At 39.9% G+C, this 20,367-nt stretch overlaps 1 protein-coding gene across 2 annotated transcripts in view; it reads left to right on the top strand.

Annotated features, from left to right (window-relative positions):
• TDRD12 (tudor domain containing 12) overlaps window positions 1–20,367 on the top strand; it is an 82,410-nt gene that overhangs the window by 40,469 nt on the left and 21,574 nt on the right. The window contains exons 10-22 of one of the 2 annotated variants that reach the window (XM_059999074.1): window positions 472–548; window positions 3,405–3,485; window positions 4,888–4,948; window positions 5,287–5,394; window positions 7,545–7,730; window positions 9,578–9,737; window positions 10,224–10,351; window positions 12,013–12,204; window positions 12,448–12,576; window positions 13,342–13,459; window positions 14,065–14,204; window positions 14,338–14,558; window positions 17,059–17,158. In XM_059999074.1, coding sequence (XP_059855057.1) covers window positions 472–548; window positions 3,405–3,485; window positions 4,888–4,948; window positions 5,287–5,394; window positions 7,545–7,730; window positions 9,578–9,737; window positions 10,224–10,351; window positions 12,013–12,204; window positions 12,448–12,576; window positions 13,342–13,459; window positions 14,065–14,204; window positions 14,338–14,558; window positions 17,059–17,158 — 1,701 coding nt within the window. The remainder of the gene's footprint in view (window positions 1–471; window positions 549–3,404; window positions 3,486–4,887; window positions 4,949–5,286; window positions 5,395–7,544; window positions 7,731–9,577; window positions 9,738–10,223; window positions 10,352–12,012; window positions 12,205–12,447; window positions 12,577–13,341; window positions 13,460–14,064; window positions 14,205–14,337; window positions 14,559–17,058; window positions 17,159–20,367) is intronic. The other variant, XM_059999075.1, reaches the window with a different exon arrangement.

Genomic DNA, 20,367 nt, shown 5'->3' with positions numbered 1-20,367 from the left:
TTAAATTTATAAAGATTTAGTAATCATGGCTTATAAATAAAATTTCCAAGTGGGAGACACTTTTAAACTCAAATCCTTGTTCTTGGCTTACTGACCACTCTACAAAATTGGGTATTTATTCTCATTTTAACAAGGGTGTAAAAATCTGGAATTATGGGACACTCTGATAGTTAAGGTCAAGTCTAACCTGTCCCTCCAGGTCTTTTGAAAAGACAGGTGAAAGTAATTCCAGGACATTTTAAATACTGATTATATGAAAAGGCAACTGCCTGCTATTTGGACATTTCAATCTAGTGGTTATAGCAGTGGCATAATCACCCAGCTCTCCAGTTCTTGGTCTCTTCATATCTGTGTTGCCTGAATGTTATCTGGGATGGTTGTCTATGAGAATAACTCCCATGGAATTTTGGTTCCTCAAGAATGTATATCATGTTAGCATAGTTATTCTTTCTGAAAAAATTTTTTTTACAGTGTGCTGAGTCTTCAGTGTATTGGCCAATGAAAAGAGGCATAACCACGTATGCCGATCCAGATACACCAGCAGCAAGGTATGATTTGAAAACCAGTGTAGTTGACTAGAGACTTAAGTATAATATTGTTTTATACAGCATTCTATAAGATTGATGATAGAAGAATATTCAATTTCAAAAAAAGAGTGACCTTGGAAATATCGATTAAACATATATTAATTTAAAATTAAAATGTTTGACAACTGGCTAGCAGCACCGTTGACCAAAAAGTGGTAGTGATTCTTGTCTCCTTGTTACCTTATCAGACAAAGTTGTGTCTGTAAGGCAGGTCCAGTGACACTGTCTTGATGTAAAGGATGGGTAAATGTGGGCCAGATGGCAGTTCAAGTTGGTGGAAAGCAAAGAATGGTCTGTTATATTTTTGAAGATGAGCATCAAAGACTTTGTAACCCTGTCCTCATCAAGATCCATGTCAGTGATACTAATGAGATCACAGAAAGGATGTATTGTAATGTTATACATTTCACATATAGTGTAAGATCTTAAAATGGGAAGCTTCCATTTCTCCCCTTCTGAACTTTATGCTAGTGTTGTCATACATTTTATTTATACATTTGTTATAAATGCTGAAATCTATTATTGTTTGTATTTAAGCAGTGATTTTTCTTTTAGAGGGATTTAAATAAATAATAAGAAAAATTATATATTTACCCACGTAGTCACCATCCATGCTTTTCAGTTTTTGTGTAGATGCAGATTTCCATCTGGTACCATTTTCCTTCTACCTGAAGGACCTCCTTTACTATTTCTTGTATTATGGGTCTGCTGGTGATGAATTCTTTCAGCTTTTGTATGTCTGAAAAAATATTTTAGCTTCATTTAAAAAAAACAAAACCTTTGCAAGGATAGAATTCAAGGTTTAAATTTCTTTTCTCCTGTGTTTTAAAGATGTTGCCCCACCATCTGCTTGCTCACATTGTTACCAGTGCAAAATCTACCATCGTCTTTTTTCTTTGTTCCTCTGTGTGCAGCATGTCTTTTTCCTCTGCTTTTAAGATGTTCTCTTTATTGCTGGTTTGAACAGTTTAATTATTGTATCACGTGTCTTGGTGTAGTTTTGCTCACGTTTCTTATGCTTGGGGATCATTAGGGTTCTTCATTTGTAGGTTTCTGTCTTTTCATCAAATTGGGTAAGTATTCAGCTGTTATTCTACATATATTTTCTCTGCACTCATCTCTTTCTCCTCTCCTTTTGAGACTCTTATGAGACAAATGTCCCTGAGGGTCTGCTCATTTTTGCAACCTTTTCTTCTTGCTGTTTGTCATATGAATAATTCTGCTGATCTATGTTTAATTGACTCTTCTGTCATCTGCATTTTGCTACTGAGCCCATCCAGTGAATTTTTTATTTGATGTATTATGTTTTATAATTAAATAAAATTTTTATTTAATTTTTTTCTAATCTGTATTTTTTTTTGCTGAGAAGAAAGGAGCGTTCTTATCATGCCGTTCAATAGTGCTCCCCGTTCCTTTTCTTATGGAGCATGGCTATAAGAGCTGCTTGATAATTCACACTTCTGAGCTGTGCTGGGGTTGGCACCTGTTGATTATCTTTCCCCTCTACAGTCTGTCTGATTTTCCTGATTCTTTGTATGTCAAGTAATTTTGGATTGCGTCCTGGATATTTTGAATATTATGGTATGAGACTGGTTTAGAATCCTCTGGAGGATGTTGACTTTGTTGTTTTTGTTGTTTGTTTTAGCAGGAGGTCATCGCTTCCTTAAGGTTCAGACCTCAAACTCTGTCTCACTTGCCGTGGGTGGTGATTGCGGCCCTGTTTCTAAGTCTTTGGTACACTGCTTTGGGCCTGTTCTGAATATGCTCAACTTGGGGTGAGCGTGGGACTTCTTTTGGGGCCATAAGAAGAAATAAGGGATTCCCCCCCCTGCCACCCAGCTCTCTATCTCTTTTTTTTTTCCCCAGGATTTTCCTCACATTCGCCATTTTCTAGATGCTCTCTCTCTGTTCCTCTGACCAGGTAGATGGTTTCTTGGGGAGAAGCTACCATGCAGTTCTGTGTGATTGGGGCTGCTTGTGTAATAAAATAGCAATAGAAATAAGAGAGGAAAAATGAGGGGGGTTTTCCTTGTACAGTCTTTAGACTACTGGGTCCCTGTTTCCTGGTTCCTTAGAGGGAGGGAGAAGTTTTCTCTCAGGGTTTTAAGTGACCGCACTGCCGTTACCACTGCAGCATGCAGCTCCGTGATCAGAGCTGCCCTTGGGGCAGGGCCAGGAGAGGAAGAGAAGAGAGAAGTCGGGATTCCTTACATCTTCTGGTTTAAGGCCCTTCCCTTTTCTCTGGCTTGAAATACAGTCGGCCCTCCTTATTCGCAGCTCCTGCATCCGCACTGACACAGGTCCCTTGGGTACGGAGGGCTGACTGTACTGCACCATCTTATATGAGCATCCGTGGATTTCAGTATCCGCAGCGCTCCTGGAACCAGTCCCCTGTAGATACTAAGGGATGACGGTGGAGAGTTTCTCTCAGGGTTTTTGATGTCTGCATCTTCTACGCCATTCTGCAACTCAGGCTGCCCTCAGCTCAACACCAAGGGAAAGCCAGGAAACTCTCCATAGCTCTGGTGGCTTTTCACGTTTTGACTTCTCTCCGCTGTAGTTGCGTACTTCGTCCCAAGTTTCTAGTTGTAATCAGTAAGGAAGAGAGGATGTAGTGGGCTTGCTCCCTCTTGGCAGCCCAGGACTGTCAAGATGGTTTTCATACTCAAAGGACTCAGTTTCAGTTCTCACAGAATTTACTGAAGTTGATCAGCTTATTCCAGTGGAACTTCTTAAATTGTCTCCCAGAAAATGACGGTATTTTGAGGTTGGGGATAAATGGGTTCAGAAATTTTAATAAAAGTTTTTGATTTCTAGTGCTTTATGTCAGAAGTCAAATGAGAAACCACTTAGATTGGCTGAGAAGAAAGGATACAATGAGAAGAACGTCTGTGTGAAGTACGGATTTTTTTCTTGGCCTAAATTTTTAATTGAAATAATTGTAAACAACAGTATAAGCAGGAAGAATTGAAAATATGATTTTATTATTAATTTCAAACCTGCATTCCCATAAAGTAAATAAATATATACACACACACGTTTTTTCTTTTCCATTTGCTAGAGTAGATTTTTCTGTTTAAAGCTTTGTTCCACTGTAAATAGTCATTCTCTACCTCCTGTTCCTGATTCTCTTGTCAAGTGAACAGTTTTATGAAACAAATTATATATAGTCGATCTTTTGGGGCTATTGATTTTATATGGGTTGGTGCTTGCTTTCTTCCGAGTTTTCTGACGTTAAATAGATCTACCACCTGCTGGAGAAACTGTTTAATTATTTGCAGTGTAGAACTTCAGGATTTTGGGGGGTTTTTTGGTCCCGCCAGATTCACAAAGTATTCACTTACAAGGTGTTAACAATAGAGCGATCACTTCATTTTATACTTGTTTAGTCCACAAAATATTTTCCCACCCATTTTTATGACTTCTTACCCTGCTAGCTTAAAAACGCTCTTACGTTCCCAGTAACTGTGGCTGCTCTCAAACCACCAGAGTGACAAAGTGTTTGAGACAGTTCAGAAGTGGGTGGGTTGTACTGCCTCCACTAACTGGCCTGAGATGACTGGGGAGAGCGTGTTGACCCTACAGCCATTTTGGTGCCCCGACTTCCCAGAGGCCACTCTGTGGCCCTGTGATGTCCCCTTGCCCAGCAGGAGGTCCTCACCGTGTCCAGGGCCGAGGGCTCTGAAGGCCGCCATGGAGCCCGTGGATCTGTGGGTGGCTGTTAATGTACCAGAGTTGACATCCTCTTACCCAGGCATCCCTCCACCTAATACCTGAAAGTTGTGGTGCTATAGCAGATTATTTTCCTTGGAACCAAAGACCTTGGTTATCCATGCAGCTCATTTCTTTAAGCTACATGCCCTTTACTTAGAACCCACTGGTGAAATGACATCAGTTATTCTATCAGTCTGTGGTGGGTTCCAGGGAACCTTGAAGTGATGAAAGATCAAACAGCAAAAAAAGGAAGGAGGCAGTGGGTTTCTTAGAAGAAACATGAGATGACCTAGTGATCATGCAGTCTTTCTCCATGTCCAGAGCAAGTGGTCCTGGGATTGGCAGTGCTGTGTCCACAGAGCAGGGCCCAGTGGGGGAGGGAGAGGGGGCAAGCATGAGACTGGCAAGACCCCCATGGCCCCTTATGTAGCAATAGACAAGGCAGAACAGAACAAGCAGGAATGTCATAGCCATGCCTTGGGAGGCAGAGTTCATTTTACCTCTATCGAGGAAGAATTAGAATAGTAGCTCAACTGAAGAAATATAAACACTCCTTTCTTCTTCAAATTATCCTTTTATTTTACAGATTATTGCAGTTTCTAAATCCTGATCATTTGAGAGCCGATGGAATCTCTGATCTGCAGCAGGTATGGCAAACACCCGCAAGAGAAAACTGTTTACTCTTTAAATCCTTCCCCTTCCTCCCTCAAGATTTGAGATATGAAGAGAAACTCCTTGCATGGAGGACTTTACCTGAAGATATCCTTTTAGAAATTATCTAATGAATTATTGCTTTAGAGACATGGCTCTTTTGGGTGATGGATAATCTTCCTTTTATTTTGGTAATTTTGGTGGGTTTTTATAAGCATATAAACTTAGGGTTTTACTTGGAAACCAAACTCTTATAGCTTCTTTATTTCCATAAAGTTCTTGGTATTCTGTGCTAACACCACAGGGCAGAGCCATCTGACATCTGTGTTCTTAGTTGCAGAAGCTGAAGTCGGGCTCCCGGCAGCCCTTGGTCGTTCTGCGGACCAGGGTCGAGCCCTGCTTGTCCATCAACACGGCGCCACTCTCGGCAGACCTGAAAAAGGTGACGGGGCTCAGACCAGGCTTGTGAAGGAGGACTGACCTGCCCTAACATAGAAAGATTTTTAATAAAACAGTTTTAAGTTTGCATTTATATAATTTCTTGGCTTTTGAAATTTTCTTTTAAGATTTTATTATTAATTTCTCATTTATTCTTAAAGTCGAGGTTAACTTCTTATAAGTGAATAATTCTTTTGTGGAGAAACCTAAGTGCTTTTCTGAAATAAGTTTTCAAACGCGCCTCTGAAAAGGGGCTTAGAAGGGGCACAAGTAGTCAGGGCAGTTAGAATGTACTTCTTAGTATTCTTTTCAGAATTGTGTTATAGACCTGTGGTTTCACTCATCAGTTTAGATCATAAATCTTTATCTACTTCCCTCTTGATATTGAAAAAAAGTAAAAACAAAAAAACTACAAGGATGAATAGAATGAGAGCGGAGCCTTTATTGGACAAGAAATTTCTACAGGCTTTTGGAAGATGGAAAAGAAGCAGCCAGGATGGCTGACCACCTGAGGAAGGAGTGACACGGGGAGGGCAGTGAACTTCCTGCCTTGTTTCCTGAACATCTTCAGCCAGTTTCTCAGGAACGAGATTGGAGGCTCTGTTTGGAGAAACCGAATGGCCCTAGAGAATGACCTTGCGGTGATGCTGTTTTCGAATCCTCTCAGTAAAAATGCATGCTCGCTGCCTGTCTCCTTGCAGTGATGTGACACTCACATGGTGATGAGCTCTGCCCTGCCTGCGGATATAGTCAGCTTTCAGTGTCCTTCATGTGAGCAGACATCAGGGATCCTTGGACATTGGAAGAAAGCCTTAACCTAGGGGAAAAAAAAAAAAAAAGACCAAAACAAACTCTGAAAGAAACAAACAATGTAAGGAGTGGAAGAAAACATTAGAAAATAGATATCCTCAGAGATAAGAGAAGATATTGCTTGGATTTAACAATAATAGGGTGCTACTAAAAACAAAAGGAACAGTCAGATAAAAAGGACTCTTAGAAATTAAAAATGCTACAGAAATAAAAAAAACAATAGATATGAGAGGTAAGATAGAAGTTAACAATCAGAAAGTAGAACACAAAGACAAAGAGATGGAAATGGGGGGGAAAAGAGAATTTGAGGGTCAATTTGAGGTCTCGTATCTGAGTGGGATTTCTAGAAGGAATGACAGCAGAGGGCCGAAAATTCTGAGAATAACACATGGACACTTTCCTTACTTAATGGATATGACTTTCTAAATTAAGAGGGTTTGCCGACCGGAGACCCAGCACAACCGAGGAGCAGGAGCGTAGACACGTTGCTACGAAGCATCTGAACTGGAGGGATTCAGAGATCGTGAAAGCTTCCAGAGGGAAGAAACCCATCCCACAGCGGGGTCAGGCATCAGCATGACTTCAGACTCTCCCACAGTTCACCAGAGGAGCAGTGACTCCACAATTCTCGTGAAAAGTTATTTCCAGCCTAGAGGTCTGTACTCAAACCATTACTGAAGTGTAAGGATAGAATGAAGACATTTTCACACGTGCAGAATCTCAGATTTCCTTCCCCTGTACCCTTTGTCGAGAAGCTACCGAAATTTGTTCTCCACCAAACCAAGAAATTCAACCGAGAAAGTTTCAGCAAAAAGGGTGACGTTGCAGGGGAATCCCAGTCCCGAGTGCAGCTGGGGTTCAGGGCTGGGGAATGAGACCTTCAGAGAGAGGACGGTGCTGATGAGTTCAGCCTGTTGGCAGATCTCATCAGTGTGGCTGGAGAACTCTCCTCTGTGGAACATTTGGGAGGTTTTGATGACAGCGAATTACATAGAAAAATAAGCAAACAAAGGCAAGTTTTTAAAAAACTTTCTAAGTGGAGCTGATGCACCAGCAGTTTATCAGGAGGAAGAGAAGCCACATCTTTGCTGTGGTGCAATGTTAAAGCACCTCGTGCTTCAGCAGACTGCCTATTGGATCCTTTCAGTTGGGAGCCCAGAAAAGCAAGAGTCTTTTGAGCAGGAGTTTGTTGCTGGAAAAGATTCAGGGGGGACTTATTAAGTTAGGTCTTGGATAATACCAGATTAAGCAATGTATACTCGTTACTGGGGTAAAGTGAGCAATGAGAAGTTTATTAGTTTTCTGGGTTTTATTGTTGTTTTGGTTGTTGTTGATGTTTTGTAGGCTCTTCAAAGAAATAAGTTTCCGGGCCCCAGCCACACTGAATCTTACTCTTGGCCTCCCATAGCACGTGGCTGTGACATGGTGGTCATTTCTCATTGTGGAAATGACCCTTTGTTGTACCTTCCACCACTGCTTACGATTTTGCAAACAGGGGGCTGCTACAAGTCATTACCAAGTAGAAATGGAGTAAGTTGAAGACATTTTTGTTTAACAACAAAATGGATTAAATATTTATTTTAAATTTGACACCTAACCTTTGGTAAAGTTTAAGTTACATTAAAACTGGCAGGGGGCTTCCCTGGTGGCGCAGTGGTTGAGAGTCCGCCTGCCAATGCAGGGGACACGGGTTCATGCCCCGGTCCGGGAAGATCCCACATGCCGCGGAGCGGCTGGGCCCGTGAGCCATGGCCGCTGAGCCTGCGCGTCCGGAGCCTGTGCTCCGCAACGGGAGAGGCCACAACAGTGAGAGGCCCGCGTACCGCAAAAAAGAACCAAAAAGCAAAAACAAAAAACAAACAAAAAAAACCTGGCAGAACAGAGACCGTCCTATGAGAAACTCTTTTCTCAACACAGTCACTGATTCTCTCACACCGATTCTTACCGAGAACCCCTAGTTGTGAGCCATCGGCTGAGTTGGGAGAGTCCTGGCTTTTAGTGATGACTGTACAGTTTATAGAATTATCTAACTGATTCGATTCACGTAATTATCATGGCAAACCCTTGAGATGGTCATGCCGTGTATTGTTTTCACTATTTTATAGATGAGAAAATTAAGCTCATGAAAAGTTACTGGTAAAAGTTCTTACCTGCTGACAAGCGTGACAAGAAGTGGGACTTGAATTTAGGATTTCTGTCATCTTGTCCCTCTTCTTTAAATTATCTTCACAGAACCCCACACTGTTTTATAATCCCACTTTATTTTTCCCACTCATAAGAATCAGTTAATAGCTGAGAAGGATGATGGAAAGGAAAGAAATTGGATGTGAGGGTCAAATGATGGTGAGTGAGTGACATCTGCTTTGCTGGGGTTTTGGCTGTTAGGTGAACTGATGTGTATGAGACCCGTCTCAGATCTTCTCCCAAGATACACTACAGATGGTTCCATCACTCATTATAAGGTGAAAAATAGCAGTGCAAAAGACAATTCGAATTTCATCTTAGGAAAGATACTAGTTTATTTTTCTGATTATGCCATGTAGTTTAACGAGTTCTCTTTGGAAATCTGTGTTGGCTATGTTACGATGTATTGACTTAATAATATTAAACGGATACATTTGTATCACTCAATCAGGTAGCAGCTGAGCCAACTGATGAGATGCAGCTTGTGTTGAGATAGACCCCTGGCCGGGCCAGAAAGGAATGTCCAGGTCTGACCCTTGTGTCCACTCTGCTTTTTCCGCATCTCCAGGGTCAGTCAGCATTTAGGCGTGAGCCCTGGAAGCAGGCGCTTGCCTGCGTCTGCGTAAAAAAAAGAGGAAACTCATTCTTGTCTTCAGTTAATTGAGGGCATGTGTCCAGGAAGGTGTTTGGCAGGCAGATATCGAGAGATATCTGCGGGATAGTGGAGGGCAGGGGTCAGATGGTGCAGTAGGGAACTTAATCTCCTAAGGAGGTGACGTTAACCTTTTTCAGGGCCCCTTTCAGGAGGCAGTTCATCCTTGTGCTTAGCAGCAGGAGGTCTGGAGCCAGATTGCCTGCTTCTTCTGAATATTAGCTGTGCAGCCTTGGGCAACAAACTTCACCTTTCTGTCCCTTAGGCTCCTCATCTGTGAAATGAGGTAGTAATAGGTCTCACCCCGTAAGGGGACTTTAAGGACTAAATGATTTAATACTTGTGCATAGTTTAAGCCCCAGCAGAATCTGAGTCAGTGTGTCTGAATCCATTCTAGTGAAATTATATTTTGACTTTTCTGACCTGCATGACAGTGATGATAGCAAAAACTTACAGTGCTTACTGTGTACAGGGAGATGTTCTGCATGTCTTTGATTCTTAACCTTTGTCCAAAATTATGTGAATTTATTTGTCTTTGCAGCCTCTGGCAGTCATCGTGTGCCCTGGGTGGAAAAAGGCCCAATTAGTTTTTGAATTATTGGGAGACTATAGCATGTCCTCCAGGCCTGTTGTTCATCCTGTGGTATTAACAATCGGACTCCACAAAGATGAAGCCAAAAATATGAAGCTTCCAAGTGGGTGTAAGCATCCTTTCCAAGCTATTTGGTTTTCCCTAGAGAACACAGTGGAAGCCTGCTCAGGCGCCTGAGGCCTGGGAGCCGGCGCTGACCCGGGGCTTGTGTGATGATCAGCCAGATGTCACTTGTCAGTTACCGATCAGTGTTGGTGGTGAAGGTTTACTCTTGGCTTACATCTGTTTTACTGAGAAAACTAAGTCTTTTCATTCATTGATCAACTAGTTATTAAACACTTACTGTTTATTAGCTGTTGACTAAAACCACCCCCTGCCTTTCAGGAGCTCAAAACCTGGTGGGAATGCAGGTATTTAGTCAGACAGTACAGGGGCAGCCTGGGCAGGCCTCTTCTCACACCCACCTGAGTAAGAAGCACAGGGTTTATTTCATTGAAAGGCATTTCTAGAAAGTATGTGGAATCTTAGCAAAGGAAACGTTAGAAAAACCTGTGGAAAATCTAAGGCGTTAACTGTGTTTTCTTTTAAAATGTAGGCAATGTAATTGTTACAACACCACATAGCCTCCTGAGACTTCTCAAATATCAAAGCTTGTTATTTCTTAGACTCTGTCATCTGATTTTGGATGAGGTGGAAATATTATTCTCTGAAGCTAATGAGCAAGTAAGTATGCCATTTATTTAGATGTCATTACTACTCAGAAATATATATATATGTTATATATATATATATAAATATGTAAAATTAAAGTCTTTTAGTAGTCAGGAAACGTGTCTAGTTGGGAAGAAGCTGGTTAATCTAAAAAATGTTTCCCTTTAACTGCTATAATTAAGAGGAGAGAACATTTATCTGAATTTCCCACCCAATGTTAAAGTTCTCTTTGAAGAGCAAAATTTCTTTCCCAGGGACATTTTCTAAAATCAATATTTTTCTGGTTATGTAAGCAATACTTTTATTTTAGAAAATTTGAGAAATAGAGAAGAACCCTTGAAAAACCCCAACATCCATAATCTTATGCTCAGAGGTTACGTAACCACTGTTATTGTTTTAGAGTATTTCTTTTCTTTTTGTAACTCCTGTGTCTATTGATACATATAATTAATAATATCAGGACCTTATTTTATGTATTAGTTTGTAACTTGCATTTCAGTGAACAGCATTGTGAGTATTGCTACCAACTGTTCTCTAGCATGATTGTTACTGTTACCTTGTTTTATGTATTGGTTTGTAACTTGCATTTCAGTGAACAGCATTGTGAGTATTGCTACTAACTGTTCTCTAGCATGATTGTTACTGTTACCTTATTTTATATATTAGTTTGTAACTTGCATTTCAGTGAACAGCATTGTGAGTATTGCTACTAACTGTTCTCTAGCATGATTGTTACTGCTACCTTATTTTATGTATTAGTTTGTAACTTGCATTTCAGTGAACAGCATTGTGAGTATTGCTACTAACTGTTCTCTACTGGCCATGTGGTATTGAACCCTGTGGACATAACATAATTTATTTTCTGATTGTCTTATATATGGACATTTAGCATCATTTGTGTGTATGTGTGTAGCTGAAAAAACATCTTTTGGCACGTGTTTTCTTAGGATAAATTCCTAGGAAGGGGATTAATGGATCAAAGGCTATGAATTCTTAAAAGGCACTTGTTGGAAGCGGTGTAGCATGAAGGTCAGGAGCATTCCTTTGGGAGCAGCAGTGGCCCCAAGGTCAAGCCCAGGCTTTGTGACTTACTGACTGCCTCAGTTCTTATTTGCAAAGCTAGTATCTGGAACACTGCCTTGTTCAGTGGCACTCTGAAAGTGTAGATGGGTTTGCACTCCCTCTGGCAGTGTGCCTCCGCGCCACACTGCCTGCACCCCTGGCAGTAGGAGGCCCTCGTCCAGCTTTCTTTTCTAGGCTGATTGTTACACGTGGCATCTGATTTGCTTAATCTGTATTTCCTTGATTACTTTGTTAAATTGAGCATTAACTCATACTGGCTATTTGTACCCATTCTTCTAGGAGCTGCTTGTTCATTTCCTTCGCTTGTTTTCTTTCACTGGGATCATCTTTTTCTAACTAGTTTGTAGAAGTTTTTATATAAGGCTGTTCATCCTTTGTTACCTGTGTTGCCAGTATTTACCTAGATGTTTGTTTTAATTTTGTCTATACATAAACATTTTTCCTTTTTAGTTTTTTCTTTTACTTTCATGTTTAAAGACCTTTCCCACTCTGAGAACAGAAAATATACATTCCTTACATTTTATGTTCTGTCAAACTAATTATTAGTTTCTTTTGAAATAAAAGTGAAATTAATTATGCTGATTTTTTAGATGTTTCCTATATTAGATAACTTTAAAAAAATTATTGAAGTTGAAGAAAGGGAATCTGCCCCACATCAGATTGTTGCAGTTGGAGTTCATTGGAACAGACATATAGAGCAGTTAATCAGAGAGTTCATGAACGACCCCTACATTGTGATCACAGCCATGGAGGAGGCTGCCCTCTACGGCAGTGTCCAACAGGTAAAGAGTCCTGGGTGTGTGTGGTGGGGGGTTGGTGAGCCCAAGCAAGTAACCTTTATTCATGGCTTAATATTAAAAGATTACAGTATTAATTTCATATATAATCTGTAATTGTGTATTTAAATTTATATTGCTTTTCTATACCTTCTTTCCTATTAAAATTATGACTTTGCCATAAAAAGTAAAACTGGAGCACCTTGAACATTTTTTAAAAATCCCACTGTTTCTGCATTTCATTACCAGGTAGTACGTCTTTGCCTGGAATGTGAAAAGACCTCCACTTTACTCCAGACTCTTGATTTCGTTCCAAGTCAGGCACAAAAGACCTTGATCTTCACCGGTTCTGTAGCTGAAACAGAAATAGTGTGTAAGGTGAGCCCTTCCACACATGAAACGTTCTTACTGCTTGTTTAGACTGTGGTTGAATCTTGAGTCACCCGAGAATCACTTGGAGTAGTTACGTATTTGACAGGGAAATAGCCTTCCCATGGAAGCCAGCGGTCCACAAGGGGGACCTGGCAGAGCATGAAAAGGATCTGGTTCATGAAAAAGTGCCAACATCTTCTGAACCCTCTATTTAAGACAATAGAGACGATGATGCTAAAGTATATCATCATTTAGCCAATTGGCTAAAGATTTATTTAATCTAATTGTATATAAATTAATGCTAAAGTGTAGAAATGAGGCCAAATACAAAAGAATCAGTAGTGCACCGACCTTTAGCAAAGATGAACTAGCAGGTATAGTGAAAAACAACAGTACCCTCTTGACAATAGTACCATAAATTTCATGTATACGTATACATATCTCTACAGATAATCTGTGTAGGTAAGTATACATGCACACAGGTATATATACACGCACATATATGTATGTACACGTTATTTCAAAAGGAAGGAAAATAGTTTTAGCAAAATAATGTTTGTTTCACTGGAGCAAGTTTTTAGATATAAACCATAGAATTTTGAAAATATATTTCTTTAAATTTACAACCATTTCTTTCTTAGAATTAGTGGATCAGTGAGGTGAGACCCTCACAGATAATTTTAAATGATTTGTGTCGATAATTATGGATGAAAAATTATCTTCAAGCTTATGTTCCTGACTGTGAACTGGCCCCTTTGGTTTCATCTTTAGGTAGTAGAAAGCAGTTCCGTGTTTTGTTTGAAAATGCATAAAGAAATGACTTTTAATTTAAAAAGTGTTTCAGAACAGTGGAAGAAGAAGTTAAGTTCTGGTTCTCACATTGTATTAGGTAAGTATTTTAATTTCTACTTGTATTTAGAGAAGGCTGAGCTAATAGGAATCATGTCTTCAATTCATTCATTTATTTACCTCCTCCAAATTTCTCATCATTTCCCAGATTTATTGAGAATGTATTAGTAATGTGAATTTCAAAGTGAAAATTAACCTTGGCTATGATTTTGATACTGAGGTGGAATCCAAGTGTCTCAGGTTAGTAGGCAGCGAGCGGCCCTTGGGCTAGCCGTGCTCCCTGCAGTTCCAGCTCAAGGATCACTGTCACATGTATATGCCTGTGATGAAGCTTGTCGTAAATGATTGTTAAGTTTAATATTGGAAATACAAAAGTCAAAACATATAAAAGAAGTGAAAACCATATGGGCAGCCAAGATTTGTAATAGAGGCATTTTTCGAGTTAAAAAGGAGACCATTTTTCTCTGGAATTTAATTACTGGGCTTTGACATTTTGGGAAAAGAAATGGGAAGGAAGTTTCTTTGCATCTGAAAAGTAAAATGCAGTAAAGAAATGTTTTGAAGTATGGTTCCTGGAATTGTTCTGTAAAGTACGTGCAGTAAAATTCCAGCTTCATTTGAAATTGTCCGAATCCTTTTCTCCAGCCTTAACAGACGATTGCACACCACTCTTGGCCATCACCGATGCCACGTGTGTGATTCACTTCAGCTTTCCTTCCTCGCCGAAAATTTTTGGTGGACGCCTGTATTGCATGTCTGATCATTTTCAGAGTTTAACTGAACAGGTTAGATTAATTTATATTATCACTTAATGTTTCACTGGCGTTTTCCACATAATGACAAATGCTGAGTCCGGAAAGTTTTATCATTTAGACCGGTACGGATGATCTGCTTCCTTTATTCACCCCCAATTTTAAGGGTTCTCCTGCAGAACAGAGAGAGAAAAAAACCAAATCTGTGTTGCTGCTGACGGAGAGAAATGCCTGCCATGCAGTTGGCGTCCTGCGCTACTTGGAGCGAGCAGATACCAAGATTCCTTCAGAGCTCTACGAGTTTACTGCAGGGGTTCTGGAAGCCAAAGAAGATAAAAAAGCCAGAAGGCCTCTTTGTCCGTATCTTAAGGCTTTTGGTTTTTGCAAGTAAGCCAGTCATCTTTTTCATAACTGACATGTAGCATACAGTAAACTGCACAGATGATAAGTTTACAGCTTGATGATTGTCATATGCATATGCAGCCCATGTGAGCTACGGCCCAGCTCTGAGGGAGCCCCTGCAAGGTCCCCTCCTGTTCCTTCCCAATTTGAAGTAACCACCCTCACTCTACCAGCACTGACTAGCTTTGCTTGTTATAGAATTTTATATACATGGAATTGTAGTGTGCTCCATCTATCAATACTGTCTGTGGCATTCATCCATGTTGTTGCATGTATTGGTATTTTATTTATTTAGTTACTTTGTGGCTTAGAATTCCATTGTGTGGGGACTTCCCTGGTGGTCCAGTGGTAAAGAATCCACCTTCCAATGCAGGGGACGCAGGCTCGATCCCTGGTCGGGGAGCTAGCATCCCACATCCCACAGGGCAACTAAGCCCATGTGCCACAACTACTGAGCTCACGCACCTCAACTAGAGAGCCCGCGTGCCACAAACTGCTACAGAGTCCACACGCTCTGGAACCCGCGCCACAACTAGAGAGAGAAAACCCGCACGCCACAACTAGAGAGAAGCCCGCGTGCCACAATGAAGAGCCCGCGCACCACAACAAAAGATCCCAAGTACCGCAACGATGATCCCGTGTGCTGCGATTAAGACCTGACGCAGCAAGATAAATAAATAAATACTTTTTTAAATTCTGTTATATGAATATATCATGATGTACATATCCATTCTACTCTTGACGAGCCTGTGAGTTGTATTATGTATGAAGCTTCCATGAACACTCTTGTACGTGTCCTTTTCTGGAACTATGCACCCGTTTCTCTTGGGTATATATTATACTCTGGAGTGGTATTGCTGGGTCATGGGGTAGACTTGTGTTTAACTTTGCCAGAGTGTTTGGTCATCTTGTGATCCCACCAGGTGTGTGTGAGGGAGTTTGGGTTGCTCTGTATCCTCACCAACACTTAGTATTCATGGGGGTGTAGGGGAAAACCATTGTTATTTTAATTTGCATTTCCCTAAGAATTCATGATGTTGAATGGCTTTTCAACATGATTGTAGGACATTGGACATCCTTTTTTGTGAAATGCCTGTTCAGGTCTTTTGCCCATTTTTAAAATGGGGTATTTATTGGTTTATAGGAGTAATTTGTTTATTCTTGATACAACTGCTTTGTCAGAGATATGCATATATGCTTTGAGAAACTTCTCCCAGTCTGTGGCTTGCCTTTTCACTCTTTTAAGAGTCTTTCAATGGACAGACATTTTTAATTTTGATGAAACGTTTTATGGTTACTGTTTTATTGTGTTTTAATATAAGAAATAAATTGCCTATCTCTAGATCATGAAGACATTCTTCTATATTTTCTTCTAGAAGTTTTATAGATTTAGCTTTCACATTTAGGCATATAATCTATATTGAATTAATTTTTGTGTATAGTGTTTGATATGGGGCAAGGTTTACTTTTTTCTGTATGGATCATCTCTTGCTCCAGCATTCTTTATTTAAAACACTGTTGTGTTCTCACTGAGTTGGTGCCTTTGACATAACCCAGACGATAGAATATGTGATCCATTTGTGGACTCTCTCTGTTACATTGGTCTATTTGTCTATTCTTACACCAGTACTACACTTTTTTAAGTACTGTAGCTTATAGTGGGTCTTGGGAAATGGTATTTAAGTCCTCCAACTTTGCTCTTCTTCAAGGTTGTTTTGGCATTTTAGGTCTAATGCATCTCCATGTTTATTTTAGAAAGGGTTGTCAGTTTCTTCAAAAACGTTGCTGGAATTTTGATAACTGCATTGATTATATGAATCAATTTGGAGAACATGGATATATCTTAACAGTCAGGAGATCCCTGAGTCAGGGATCCGGACACGATGCCAATACTTGATCAGTGGATCTCTGGGACTGAGTAGTAGATGTCTGTTAGATATCTACTGGATTGAATTTAATTTTAAGATAACGATTGAAATTAACTTCTTTGAATTATGTACATTATCCAGGTTATTAGCAGCCATTTCCATTATGCCTTTAAATAAAATATTGAATTTTAAAACTGAAGCTTTAACTATTTCTCAGTTTGGGTTACGGAATGGCTCCTGGTTTAGAGGTTCATTGGCCCCTGTTGTGGGTTATAGTGATGTGTTTCTGATTCAGAGTCTTTATTTTGGAAGTATATTTTGTTCATTTACGTACTGCATTTAAGACTGTCTGGAGAAATAATGCAGTAACTCTGTCCTTTAAGTTTACTCAGTGCCAGTTAAACTTTAGGATCCTTTCCACTTATTTACACACTGTTAGTGTCATCTGAGGGATCTAATTAGCTTTACAGCATTTGGTTACTTAACTTTACAGCGTTTGGAATACAAGTTCTCTGATTTCGATTCTAGTTTAATTTTCCTGGTGAATACTTTAAAATTCATGTTGAAAATTGTTATTTTTTTTTTCCTGGTTTTAAAATCCTGTTCCTTTTTTTCAGAGACAAAAGGATCTGTCCTGATCGACACCATGTTAATCCAGAAGTAGACATGCCAAGGAAGTTATCCAACCAAACTCTACCAGTGTTTGGATACATAAAAGTAAGTCCTATTAAAGAACTTGTCCAATGATTAATGGTCATTTTAATGAACAACTTTCATTCTTTAAGAGGTAGAATTTAATAGAAGGCAATTATGACAGTACTAATTACCACCATTAATCTGACAGTAGGCACTTATTTTAAGGGTTCTTACACGGTGCCTTATTTCAAGGTGCCAGTTCGTTCGGAAAACCAGGATCAAATTGGAAGATAGATAAACCACTTAAATTTAGGGATTTCTTAGTTATCTTTTTAGAAAGAAAGTTGTTTCCCTTTGGGGACTATTAAAAATAATGTGATGATTACACGAACCTTTTCAGATCATCCATGATTATTCCTTTGGGGAATATTCTGAGATACAGATAGAATTGCTGAGTTGAGTTGTCACTTTCTTGTGAATCTTTTTTTTTTATTTATTATTTCTTCCTTTCTTTTTGAGTTTGAGTGTTCTGCCTTCACCTTCCCTTTCCCTTCGGGCGAATCTGTTATGTTCATTCATGCTTGTGCTCCTCCTTGTGTGGCTATGCTGTACTCGTTTCCTGGGGCTGTTGTACAAATACCATGAACTGGGTGCCTTAAAACCGCACAAGTTTATTCTCTCACAGTCCTGGAAGCCAGAGTTTGAAATCAAGGTGTCAGCAGGCTGTGCTCCGTCTGAAGACGCCCTTTCCTGCTTCTTCCAGCTGCTGTTGACTCCAGGCGTTCCCTGGCCTGTCTTCACCTCGTGGCCACATCCCTCCAGTCTCTGCCTCATCTTCACATCACCCTCTCCTCTTCTCTCTGTGCCTCTTACAAAGCACACGTGTCAATGGATAAAGGGCCCACGCCCATAATCCACAGTGATCTCCTCACCCAGAGATACTTAATTACATCTGCAAACACCTTTTTTCCAAATAAGGTCACAGTCACAGATCGTGGGAGTTAGCACAGAGACAGTTTTCTTTGGGGGCGTGGCGGGAGGCACGGATTACCATTCAACCCCATACAGTTTTCATTGATGAAATGATTTTTGTCTTTAAATTCTGATTCTTTCCCAAGTTCTATCACCTCATTTCACAGAGTTTCCATTTCTGTTGTTTCCATGTCTGGTTAAAAAAAAAAAAAAAATGAAAACACAGTTTCTGAGATTTTTGAGATGCCCTGGCTCTGTGCCCCTCACCCAGGTACATCTGGCCTTTCTCTTCCTTCATCTCTCTTGTCCCTGGGTGGACAGTTTGGAGATTTCACAGGGGCCCAGCCTTCACCCACTATCAGAATGCAGGAAAGCCTTCCAGTGCAGCTGCCCTTGTCACCCAGGCCCACCGTGTTTTCTATGAACACCTGCTGCCTCTTGTGGAATCCTCCTGTTGCTAGTCTTTCAGACGAGCTCATACCTCCCAGTGCTGCTTCCTGCACACACAGTGATACCACGCAGGTCTTGTGATGTGGGTGGTTTTTACTCATCTGCTATTTTTGTTGTTGTTATCTAAATTAATAGATTTTATTTTTTTGAGCAGTTTTAGTTTTACAGAAAATATACAGAGTTCCCCTGTACTCTCCCCCGGCACCCCCACCGGTTTCCCCTATTATTAGCATCTTTCATTATTGTGGTACATGTGTGGTAATAGATGAGCCAATATTGATAATTATTATTAACTAAAGCCTACAGTTTAAGTTAAGGTTCACTCCTTGTAGTGTACATTCTGTGGACTTTGCCAAGTGTATGATGACACATATCCACCATTACAGTATCACACAGAACACTTTCACTGCCCTGAAGATCCCCTGTGCACTCCACCTGTCCATCCCTTTACCTCTTCCCCAGAATTCCTAGCAGTCACCGATCTTTTTACCGTCTCTGTAGTTTTGCCTTTTTCAAAATGTCATATAGTTGCAATCATACAGGGTGTAGGTTTTTTGAACTGGCTTCTTTCATTTAGCAGTTTGCATTTAAGATTCTTCCATGCCTTTTTGTGGCTTAATCGTTTCTTTTTATTGCTGATTATACTACAGTGTGTTTATCCAGTCACCTATTGAAGGACATCTTGGTTGCTTCCAAATTTTGGCAATTATGAATAATGCTAGGATAAATATTCAAGTGCAGGTTTTTGTGTAGACAGAAGTTTTCAACTCATTTGGGTAAATACCAGAGTGTGACTGTTGTGTGTGATTATGTATATAGTAAGACTGTGTTTTGCTTTGTAAGAAACTACAAAACTGGTTTCTGAAGTGACTATACCATTTTACATTCTTACCAGCAATGAATGAATGAGACTTCTTGTTGTTCCACATCCTTGCCAGTATTTGACGTTGTCAGTGTTTTAGATTTTAGCCATTCAGTCAGGTGTGTAGTGGTATCTCATTGTCTTAATTTGCAATTCCCTGATGACGTCATGTTGAGCACCTTTTCATATGCTTATTTATCAGCTGTAATCTTCTTTGCTGAAATAGCTGTGAGATAATATGTTCAGGTTTTTTGCCCATTTTTTAATTGAGTTGTGTGTTCTCTTATTATTGAGTTTTAAGCGTTCTTTGTATATTTTGGATACCAGTCTTATCAGTTACGTGTTTCGTAAAAATTTTCTCCCAGCCATTGGCTTGTCTTTTCATTTTCTTTATATAGTCAGCTCTTGTTATCCGTAGATTCAACCAACCTCAAATCTAAAATATTTGGCAAGCAAGACTTGAATTTACAGTGGTCCAGCAACTATTTACATAGCATTTACATTGTATTTACAACTATTTACATAGCATTTACATTGTATTAGGTATTATGAATAATCTAGAGATGATTTAAAGTATATCCTTAGGCTGTCCTTAGGTTATATGCAAATTCTTACACCTTTTATGTAAGGGACCTAAGCATCCAGTAATTTTGGTATTCACAGGGGGTCCTGGAACCAATCCTCCGTGGATACTAAAAGATGATTATAGTGCCATTTGGACAGCAGAAGTTTTTAATTTTAATGAAGTCCAACTTTCCAATTTTTTCTATCACAGACTGTGCTTTTGTTGTTGTATCCAAAGAGTCAGTGCCAAACCCAGGGTCACCTGGAGTTTCTCCTATGTTATCATCCTCATCTGCTTTTATTTTGGGGTCCATGGGGATATTTTGTTAATTACGTTTTGTTGCAGTATGTCCCTGGCTTTGGCTTTGCTGTCTCACTGCTCTGTCTGTCTTTATGTGGGGGATTCAGAGAGAGTCAAAAAATATGACACCTCACTGTGGCC

Source organism: Delphinus delphis, chromosome 20 (assembly GCF_949987515.2).
Source record: "Delphinus delphis chromosome 20, mDelDel1.2, whole genome shotgun sequence".
Classification (NCBI taxonomy): domain Eukaryota; kingdom Metazoa; phylum Chordata; class Mammalia; order Artiodactyla; family Delphinidae; genus Delphinus; species Delphinus delphis.
Note: the sequence above shows the minus strand (reverse complement) of the source record. Positions and strands in the feature narration are given on the sequence as shown.